This window comes from Rhododendron vialii, chromosome 1a (genome assembly GCF_030253575.1).
Source record: "Rhododendron vialii isolate Sample 1 chromosome 1a, ASM3025357v1".
NCBI lineage: Eukaryota > Viridiplantae > Streptophyta > Magnoliopsida > Ericales > Ericaceae > Rhododendron > Rhododendron vialii.
In genome coordinates this window covers 8,807,751-8,819,262 of record NC_080557.1, presented here as the reverse complement: position 1 = coordinate 8,819,262, position 11,512 = coordinate 8,807,751, and the positions used below count along the sequence as shown (strand labels likewise).

The window sequence follows — 11,512 nt, the reverse complement described above, 5'->3', positions numbered from 1 at the left end:
AATGGACATGATTGGGGCGGAGGGAGTACAATATTTCTTGCCTTCTTTGTTTCTGTTTTATTTTCACTTCCTTTTAATCAAGGACTCCAAGATATATGGTTGAGAAAGAAATTAACGAATTAGTCCATTATGTTTCTGCGGCAAGTAAAAAAGAAAGAATCTATGGAATCCCCTGTGGGTGTTATTATTACCCCTCATTGTCATTTTCTACTCTTTTGTTGTAAGTGGACAGTGGACTCAAAAAGAATCTATGGTACGTTTTGTGAATTTGTAGGCCATGGAGCGAAATTGTGAAACTGTCGCAGTTTTGCCCCTATAAATTCAGAAAACATACCTACCGAATTGTTTGTCCGCACCTTACATGTTGACTTCCAATTAGGGAGAGAGGAAGTAATCTTCTTAGAGAAACTTTTAAAATCAGAACGAACTGTTTAACGACTAGATTTAGAGAGAATACCCTAATCAAGAACAACAGCAATTTTGAGCTGTTCTTTCCTTTTTCCTATGATTTCAGTGCAACCAACCAAGATATTTCATGGAAGAATCTACGGTTGTAGCACGGGTTTTTATTCCGTAAAAAATTACTCTCGTCTCTCTATCGCAATGCATCGATAATCGCACGATCACGTCTGTATCAGTTCTGCAAACAGGGGCCAGGTACAACTCTTGTTTCTTTCCCATGAGCATTTCCACAATCGGCAATTACTTGCCTTCCAACACCGGCTGCAACGAGGTTTATCGACTCCATAGAAATTCCAGTGCACGGAACAGCCTGGCTGCAGTTGAGATTAATTGCTACATCGGTGCTTGATGTCCCGTCAAAGCCCCTGTACGTGACCTGGCTCACTTGAACTCCGGTCGTCTTAAAAAAAAAAAAAAAAACCCATCAAAGTCCAAACCTCGGATAAGTTTTCGCTCCATCAAGAGAAATAAGATCAACGAGATTAGCTTTTTATCGTTCTTGTTTGGATTACCAGTTCCTGGCACGCGCCCCTAACGTCGCAGTAGTTTTGATCGATGATCACCGGGTTCTGCACCGAGTCGAAGTGAAGGTTTTCGAACATGACATTCCGAACGTAGCCCTTCCCAACCTTTTACAAGTGACAAAAAAGTGTGAAATTAGGCCCCGTTCCAAGTTCTTATGTTTTACTAAGTACTTATTTTTTTTCTTTACGAGACAAGTCATTCTTCAAACCTGCCATGTCTTGATCCGAGCTCCATTGGTTGTTCCCTTGAAGAAAGAATTGCTCACATGGATGTTCTCTACTTGCACAAAGTTGCCATCCTTGCCTAAGCTTCCAATGCTGTTATGGGCAGAGGAGGATCACAAAAGTGGATAAATTATGTGAACAAAGCAATTAGTAGCAATTTAGTATGATTAGCACAACACTAAAAATCGGAGATTTGGAAAATATGACCAATTGGTTTTTAGGTTTCCATTTTTGCTACTAAAACAAAATACTGACGCGGCGGAATTCACGAGAGACTAGTTAGCGTACTAGTCCAAACGAGATAAACAACTCGTCGCAACGAGCAATTCTTGCGCACAAGAAAGAAAGAGAAAATCTCTGCAATATTATTGATAAAAGTTATAAAAGTTTAAAAGTTGAATAATTGAATAGGTTACAGCTCTTTTTATAAGACCCTAACCCTAGAAATCCTACTGTAAAAGAAATAATAAATCATGCCAAAACAAGCGGCATTAAATAAAACATATTTCTTAATTAATTAAAATAAAATCTTAATTCTTGTAGACCAAGAATCCTAATAAAGGCAAAAATCAAAATCAAACCGAATACGGAAAGTTAATAATTCTAATATAAACGAAAATATTCCTAGTCAAATTCTTATTCTAAAACAATAAAAATAAAATACAAAAACTCTTCATTTTTGTCCTACATCAAATACTCACAGCTGTGTGGACCCTACAGCTCTATGCTCTGTGGGTTAGGAATGCGACTACTCTGTGCAGTTTTGTATAAACAAATTAGGGTCGTGGATTTAATTTATAAAAACAAATAAATAAGTTACTCACATATATGTAACTATTTAAGCTTTTAAATGAGTTGGTGGCCAATAATTTAATATGATATCAGACCAACAATAAGTCATGTGTTCGAACGTCACTGGTTATTAATTATTTGCACATATTTAGCCTAAGAGAGTATTACACATGAGGAGGCGTGTTGAGAATATATCGTGAAAAAAACTCCAATTAAGTTACCTACCTCTTTAATAGCTTGAGCTTTTCGATAAGTTGGTGATTCAAATCCGGGAGGGATATGAAATTTGGTAGCCAACCTTCATGTGCAATGACCAGTACATAGTTGTTGGTTTAGTTATTTCATTATTGATCTTGAAAATCTTTGTTTTTTTGTGTGTGTGTGTGTATGTCAATATTGTATAAATCAGTAAGGATTAACAGGATGTTACTAGGTTAGTGCACAAGGGGTTTCCGAGGCTATCTATAGCCATGAATTCCAAACGCCCCACGACAGGACTAGAATCCAATGGCGAATGTCTTGTTTGTTGATTGATGCATATGCGAAGCAATTCAAAAAGGAAAGGGGCAAACCTTATACCATGACCAGGTCCACAGTTCACATTGGTTATGCTAAGATGAGAGGTGAAATCTCCAATAGAAACACAATCATCACCTGTTGTTGACCACAAAAGACCCCACCATTAATTAACTATGGATTACAATCTTAAAATTCATACATACGGATTAAGGGTCATCATCGGGTCGGGCCGGCTCAGTCCACCAAGTCACTATCCAAGCCCACCCACGAGCTTGGCTTAGTGGGTTTTTATTTTTTCGCGGGTCGGGCTGTCTTTGAAAACTTAAAGCCCAGGCCCACCCACGGGCTTAACCCAATCAACGGGCTGGCGGGCGAAGGATCAGGTAGGCCGGCGGGCCAGCATTTGAGCGGACCAACTCACAATGGTCAGAATTCAAAAATTGCCTCAAAAGTTGGGTTTTTTTACATGTACACACTGTTTGTGTATAGACAGTTTTTAAAACTCCCCAAAGTTGGTTTCTTGGTCCTTAAATGGATAGACAACTTGAAAACAATAAATTATTTTTTCCAAAAAACAAGGAGATATTCGGGCTTGCAGTGGGTGGGTCTCAAGGGCGGACTCATGAGCCAGGCCGACAGGCGGGCTGAGTAAAAATTCAAAGGCCCAAGCTTGACCCATTAAAACTTCGGACTGGGCTAGCCCGCCTGTTGGACGGACTCGGACCTGATGGGCTTCGAGCGGGTCATGGGTCTTCGAGCTAAATGATGACCCTTAATACGGATACTTGCATTTTTTTTCCCGTACTATGAACTAGAAGACATGGATCCATTATTATTACGAATCAAGATTTATCAAGAATTTGAAGTGTAAGGTAAAATTAACTCAAATTAATTAAATTTTCAAAGAAAATGTTACCAAAAGAAAACAAACAAGATAATGAAATAAACCCTGTTAATTTTACAATGTGGCCCTCCCATTAGTTTTTATTCCCTTCTAAACCCTGTTGTGTATTTGCCTAATTTTCGATTTCACATCACAACTCTCACCAGCCCTTCTGTTTCCTCATTTTTTTCTCTTTTGTACCCTTCAGCCCTGCTCTCCCTCTCTATTAACATCAAATCAATTTCTTCTCCTTCTATCTTTCTCTCCCCTGAGAACACCACTCTACGGATGTTTATGCCAGACTTTATGCCCTAATGATTTCGGGTTAGAACTGTTTTAATTCGATCTACCTAAGATTTTTTTCCCTCCCTCTGAATAAAAAACCTGGCTCGGTACGGTAGGATAAAGTAGACTAGTGCGAAGACAATACGGAACGAATGCATGTTATTTTACCAGAGGCTATGTTGGTGTAACTGATGGTGAGATGGTGAGAGAACTGGATGTGAATGCCATCAGTGTTGGGGCTGTTTTCAGGGGATTGGATTGTCACATTGTTGACATCAAAAAAATTGCAACCCAGTACAAGGACATGAGTCTGTGGGCTGTCGATGAAATGAACACTTCTGAGACTGCTCTCATTGCATGAAATGAACTTCAAGGCCTATGCAAAACATGGCAACAATTCATCAATGAGCAACCATTGATCTTGAAATTCAAATTTTGCGGCTCACTCTATAGAAACTTTCGATTTGATCGTAAATTTCAAATTCTTTAGCGGAGAAAATCTCGCTTATATTGAGTGATCACTCAATCAGTACTCAACCAATGTGGTACGAAATTATACAACACAACAACAACAGAACTCATCTAATCTCTAATCATTGGGGGTATGGGCGGAGGAGGATTAGAGACAGACCTAGCTTTTGGCAATATATGCACATACTAGCTGCTCTCAGAATTCACTGAAATAGTGGCCCCCCTTTAACTCCAAGAACCGAGGAGCTAAATGGACGTTTTGTTGCGGAACCATGCTCCCAAATCAAAGCCGAAAGGTATCAAAGAGGGCAAGCCTAGAGACCCAAATTAATTTTTGAGCACATTACCATGCTTCCTTCAGTCATTCATGGTACGAAATTATATTACTAATGTTTAGCATTTCCTTACGAGCAACCGTTAGAGGTCTACTATCGTGAAGCCTTTTTTTTTTTTTGTAAAATCCGTCATTTTGGGATGTGACTTATTTTTTGAAACATGGAATGAAATGAGCCTCGCTTTGATACCGTGCAAAAACATTGGATACAATCCAACGACTTAACTCAGTTCAAAAAAAATTCCAAAGAAAAATCAATGAATGAATGAGACTTATTTACTGGAGTTGGTACCTACTACTATAAAGCACCAATTTAAATCTGGACCCTCAATGATTTTTCTTTGTTCTTTTCTTTTCAGAATCAGGAAAGTCAATAATGAATCTCTACTTACAGTTGGGGCCAATTTAGTACATCCATTCTGCAAAAAAAATTTATAACAAGTGAAAGAAATGTCAGAAAAGGCTATGGCAGAGGTATTCTAGTTACTAGTTGCTATTCTGAGAGGCTTGAAAATGTACCAGCTGAGGGCGATATCTGCATGATTGATCCCACCAACCGTTTCCTCTTCCGTCGATCGCGCCCATGCCATACACGTTGAGTCCGGTCACGCCACTAAACGCTAGCCACTGACTTGCATCGAGCCGGTTCCATACGGTTGGGGACTTTGGTGCCAGAATCGTCCCGGAAATCTGAAGGGAAATTTCGGAAGGAGAAGCCGAGAAGAAGGAAGGAAGAAAATATTCGACTTTGGTACGATTCGCTGATTATACGGTTTTTCACGAAACAGAGAGAATAAATTTACCTCGAAATCGATGTTTTTAGCCCTGCATGGACCGCGAAAGAGAGCTGGATTCAGTAGAAATGACTTATTTGGTGGAATGGCCACTTTAGGGGTGCCTGTTGGTGTGCTACATGCAGCTTTCCATGCCTTCAGAAATGCCTGAAATAAGTGAAAACATTTGAACTGTTTACTACTCTTGTAATTTCCTCAGTGAAACGCATTAAGGCTGTGTTTGGATCGTGAATTTTAAAAGAATTCTGGAAGGAAAAGAAACTAAGGACGGGACGTGGCGTTTGGGTATATCCCAAATTTCCTTTTCTTTTCTTTTCCCTTCGCAAAATTCAACCAAATCGTAGTGAAAAACAGGGAAATAAGGATTACTTCGGAATTGACGGGGAAAAAAAAAACTGGAAAGGGGATTACTTGAGAGTCATCAGTAATGCTATTTCCCACAGCTCCATAATCTAACACATTGAAGATGTTTGCAGTCCCGTAGGCATTCGAGCAACCGAATTCGGAAGAAATCAGGCCGAGACTCAAAATGAAAGCAAAGATCTCCTGCAAACAAAAAGTCATGGATATGAGCTTTAGCTTCATTGTGATTCACCATTAATTTTGAAGACCGAAAAATGGCGTAACAAAGATAAATGCTGCAGTTCATCTACAAAAACAAATGGCAAAAAAAAAAAAAGCAAATTAAATGCCATTGAAAAGCCAAGGATTGATTCCAAGTATAAGTTTCCATTATGAACTATATAAGGAGGTAATTTATCATGTCTTTGCAATAGTTTCTTAAGCGATTTTCGGAAATAGAAGTAAGAAAAAAAGAGAGAGGAGGAAAATGGAAATTTTACAAAGCTAGGCTTGTGCATCATCTCTCTCTCTCTCTCTCTTATATGGAGGATGATAGACAGAGAATGCAGCGGTACTTATACTTGGGGATGTGGCAAATATTTTAGGAGATTTCAGCAATGCATCACAAAAAGATAGTGTAACAAAATGTTGGATTTATACACAGTAGTTAGTAGGAGAATGGTTTGGTTGAAGGAATGCCAATGGCAGAGAGAAAATTGTGGGCACTGGTCTATAGCTATAAGTGTAGATGATACCCCGAGAGGCAAGCACTTTTAACAATGAACGAAGCAAATTACTCGAGTTCGGGTCGTGTTCGTTTGTTACAAGCTCATTTGAGATGGATTTTTACACAGGAAACCAAGCTTTGCTTTGACTTTTTTTGCAAAACTTCTTAAGCTTTCGTATCAAGGTTGAACAAGCTACTAGCTAGTCTACTACTCGGCTTCTTCAGTTAGAAGTTCAAATGTTTCGTGATCGGCTCGCCCAACAAACAAGTCATTGAATAACATATTTTGAGGCTCGTAAAACTTTCAAACTGAAAATGAACAATTCACTACTCAGTTTGTTCAGCTCGTTTATAGATCCTATTTGCGCAAGAGTTAGCAATGATCAAGAAGATAAAAGGGTATATTTTCCAATTTGCCTGTGTCTGTTTATAGTAGTATCACGAGGAGTTGACAAAGTTACCAGAATGGATGTGCCATTTGGGTTTTTCTAAGAGTTGTATTTCAGTTTTTGGATCGTAAATTTTCAAACCAAATCGAGTCTTATGTCCTAATTACTTGGGGTCGGCTATATGAATCATTTTCCTTTATTGAGCTCTGTTAAGCGGGCCACTTGTTCACACAAATCTATTATACTCATATCTTTTCGCACAACGGCATCTAATATCAATTTAGGTCTACTCCTCACCGTAGCATTGCTACCCAAAGCTATCTTATTCGCTCTCTTAACTACTACATCAGTTTTTGGATCGTAAATTTCCAAAGAGAACAAATTTCTCCGTTCAACTAAGGTTCTTACGAGACGGTAATTCTCTCACAATACATTATTTTTAATTCAAAAAACAAGCTAGTACTCTTATTTTCCTTAACGGAACGGGCCTAGTTTTTTTTTACGTCTTTCTTTTCCCTTTGCAAGTCCCTCCAAGTATCTTAATCCAAACACACTCCAAGAATCATAAGAAGATGATTATTTATTACTTCTACCCTTCTTATTGTTCTTTCTTCTTCTTTTTTTTTATCATTGTTACTTCTACCCGGAAACTAGAAGTCTGGAGGGGGCAAATAATATTTGCACTCCACTTTTTTTTTTTTGTAAATGCGTTCCAAATTAAATCTGTCATTTAGTGCTGAAAATTACACACAAAGGTACAACAAATTACAAACAAACGAATTCGCCAAATGATAACCAATTTCTTTGGGTAGAGTTAATAACAAGTACTTTGTGTAATCTAGTATTAAACTTTGACTTAAAAATTATGATTTCTTCTAATTTTCAGAAGATTGTGATAATCATTTTTCTTCTAATTTTTCCATTTTACACTTTGATTTATGGTAATTTCAAGCAAAATCGAAGAACAATAACCAATTATTTGACGAATTCGGTTGTTTCCGATGTTACTGTTGCCCTTTAATAAGTCCTAATAACACGCGCTGTGCAAGGGGTTCATCAAAGAAATCTAAAAACCTTTGAATCAATATCAATTATTTGACATTGTCAGATCACATTGGCTGAGCCAAATCTATATAGTTGAATTGGGAAAAGTTGAGCACAACTGCGATAAATGATAATTGCCGGTAAAAAAACCCTTCTTTAAATTCACTATTTTTATGAATAACAAACCACATTTAAGTTCGTTAACTTTATGCCACAACTTATATCGTTAATTGCATCTTAAAAGGTGCTTCAAAATGCGAATAAATATTGTTAGATATGTGTAAATTGTTCATGAAAGTTGTTGAGGACACAGTAAAATCCGAACTAATCGAAAACTGCCATAATCTGGAGAGTAAATTTATGTTGTGAGGGGGTGTCCGAGACCCAATTTACGCACCTCATAATCTTCTAAGATATTGTAATCCTGTATTTTGGCTCGAATTTGAATTTGAAAGAATGGCCGCTTGTACGTTTTGATTTTATTTTGAAGTCCTTTTCGTGAAGAAAAAAATGACTCAATTAACTAGTCTTTTTTTTTTTTTGAACAACTGAACAAGATTAACCCCAGTTATATTAATACGAAAATTAATTAAGTACAACGAAACAAAATAAAAATAAAGAAAAGTCGTGTCAAACTAGGCACCGGAGCCAAACCCATCAGTCATACTCGTGATTATGTAAAAGTGGGTGAAGTGACCATGTGAAGTCCGCAACCAACTTGAGCTAAATTAAGTAGCATTTGAAGTACAGGATCTATCGAATTTGAGATTGCATTTGAATTTGAACAAATTTATTTCCTCCTTGTAGCTTATTGTAACTGAATTACTCAAAGGCAGATCCTAACCAAATTACACACTTAATTACTGTAATAAGAACGATTTATAAGTAAAAGTCGTGATCTACAACCGTTTGCATTTATTGAAACACTAGTTTGCATAAAGTCATTTGTATGTATTATATTATATTACACTGTGTTTGATTTGCAGTTTTGAGATAAAAAAGTTTTACGGGTTTGCGTACTTTTTTGTCTTTAGTAAATTTTTTTAACATTTTAACAAACTCTTTTACTTTTTAAATAGATGTACGATATGTACATCCAAAAAGTAACAAATAAGTAAAAAAATTGACAAAAAATTACTATAAAGACAAAAAAACACGAATAACGAAACAGTCAAAAATTTTGGAGAGATTATTTCTGAGAGGAGAACCAAACAAAGTGATTATCATCTCGTTGAAACACTTTTATATGACTAGAGTATTCCGACAGAGGTAGGTAGAGTGGAGTGCAGTGCAGTTGGTACCACCCTTATACTCTCATGTACATGGGCAGGGTTCGATTCCCGTGAACATTCATCCCTCTCCAAATCTCCTAGGATAGAGGAGATTAAGATTAAAGAATGACAAAAAAAAAAAAGAAGAAGAGTATTTTGACAAGGTGGTAACGGGTATTCGATCAACTTGAATTTTGACGTGGACGTTTTCTTCAACGATCCCTATACAAGAAGGACGACTCAGATGATTGAGTAATGATCCTATGTGGCGAACTGCTTGCTGAAAACGGGACTGGAAGAAGTTGTGTCCTTTATTTAATTTATTTAAATACTAGCGTAGTGATAATGTCAAAATTATTTTTTTAGTGCAAAAATTCCATCGCATAAAAATCTTGTACAAAATCTTAAAACTACATTCTCTATCATCATGCATTTAATGTTGTTTAGTTTTGTTTGTTGGAAAGGCAATTAGTGCTAACAAGTTCACCTGAGAAACCAGCTAGCTATTGACGGCTTAATTAAACAATAATTCTAGGGACACACCCACTCACACACCCAAACACACACCCGCACTCACATGAGTGGTGGGTCCCACACACACTATACAGTGTATAGTGTGTGTGGGACCCACCACTCATGTGAGTGCGGGTGTGTGTTTGGGTGTGTGAGTGGGTGTGTCCTTAATTAAATACTAGTACTGGTCAACTAAAACATCATAGACTTCTGATTATAAATGAGATTTGGGTTTTGTTAGCGTATTCCCTTTAGGCATATGATGAATACTATATATTCTTCTTTATTCTTTATTTTTTTATGAAAAATCTAAGTTTCAAATATTAGTCATAAAATCTTCATTTATTATTTTTGAAAGGATCAACTTTTTTTTTGTTTTGGACTGAAATACCCCCATCAAATATACACCTTCCCTTCCAAAAAAATTCGGCCATTCCCTCCCAAAATTAATTGGTTCCTTTTTCCCAATCAAATGAACCTCCAGTGGACAACTGGCCGGGTAAAGGTTTGTGTATTCAAATAGTTTTTCTTTTTTCCCTCCACAATTCATTTGGCCCGTTCATTTTTTTTTTTGCCTTTTCACATTCCTTGGACTTTTGACATGCATCCACAATTTATTGCGTTGCAATATTATAAGGACAAGTGTAGTCAAAAGCACAAGGTCTTGTGGGATGGTGAGAAGGCCACCTGTACATGGAAGCACTTTGAATTTTGGGGCATCCTTTGCTGTCACATTCTAAGTATATTTCTTCACAAAGATTGCTACAGAATTCCACCGACGTATCTATCACCTCGCTGGTGTCGTGAAGCATTATTAAGTGGAAAAGAAATGCGTCTGTTGAATGATTCAAATCTCCTAATTAACCTTGGAAAATTTTGAGATTGAAGACAATGTTAATAATGGAATTGATACAGATTGTTTTGTTGATTGCCCTCCCATTTCAAAGACAAAGGGGTGTCTAAAGCAAAAAAGAAATGAAATGTGGGAAAGAGTTGGGGAATCGAAAGAAACATTGTGGACTTTGCAATCGTGCCGGCCATAATATCTCTACCTGTCTAGAGAAGGAGAACGCTACATTCTCAAATAAAAGGAAAAAAATGACTTCAACAACTGTAGAGTCGAACCCAATTTTTTGTTTGAAATATTAGATTAAAGTTTTCGGAAGAATCGTACATGATTTTGGATGTTGATTTCAATCTAATGAAGGATCTAAGTATTGAATATATATCTGATATGAGTTTTTTTATTTTTTCAAATAACTTTTGATGCTAGTCAGGTGCATGGAAGGTGAAAAGGAATCAATTAATTTTGGAAAGGAATGAGCCGAAAGTTTTTGGGAGGGAAGGTGTATATTTGATGGGGGTATTTCAGTCCAAAACAAAAAAAAATTGATCCTTTCAAAAACAATAAATGAAGAGTTTATGGCTAGTGTTTGAAACTTAAATTTCCCACAACCGAACAAGGGCATGGTGTTTATCATATGCCTAGTGGGCATACGTTAACAAAATCCGATGACAATGAATACTTCAAGTTTTATTTTATTTTATTTTTGGTAATTTTTATTTTTGTAAACTTTTGTTCAATTTTTCATTGTGTACTTTTAGACAAAAAAGAAAAGAAAGATTATTTGATACTTTTTCGTCTTTAGTAATTTTTTTTTGTTGCTTTTGATCATAATTTTATACTCTAGGTGTTGTTCCACTAAGAACTTTTTTTGAGTTTGTCTTTATTCAATTTTTTCGCGTTTGTTAGTTTTGCGCGTGAATTTTTTGGTTTTCCGATTCGTTTTGCCAAGATGAATTGGAAAATTAAAAAATAATGACTTTTACCTAATATTTTGAAAAATAACCACTTTTTCGAAAATATTTCCAACTTTTTTGACTTAAAATTGGATATTTTCAAAAATATTTGAATAAGAGTAAAAAAAATATAATAT

The 11,512-nt window shown here is 36.5% G+C and overlaps 1 protein-coding gene and 1 non-coding gene across 2 annotated transcripts; both read right to left on the bottom strand.

Moving 5' to 3' along the window:
- Positions 1 to 409: 409 nt before the first annotated feature.
- LOC131334209 (probable polygalacturonase At1g80170) lies at positions 410 to 6,164 on the bottom strand. The gene is made up of 10 exons (XM_058369128.1): positions 6,132 to 6,164; positions 5,701 to 5,835; positions 5,299 to 5,436; positions 5,015 to 5,185; positions 4,888 to 4,914; positions 3,859 to 4,066; positions 2,576 to 2,657; positions 1,196 to 1,304; positions 975 to 1,091; positions 410 to 862 (listed from the first exon to the last, which is right to left on the bottom strand). Exons 1-10 carry the CDS (start codon positions 6,150 to 6,152, stop codon positions 635 to 637), a joined length of 1,236 nt encoding a protein of 411 aa, XP_058225111.1. The 5' UTR covers positions 6,153 to 6,164; the 3' UTR covers positions 410 to 634.
- LOC131308703 (small nucleolar RNA snoR100) lies at positions 4,417 to 4,524 on the bottom strand. Its single transcript, XR_009194534.1, has one exon. It is a non-coding gene; the product is annotated as a small nucleolar RNA snoR100 (small nucleolar RNA).
- Positions 6,165 to 11,512: the final 5,348 nt, after the last annotated feature.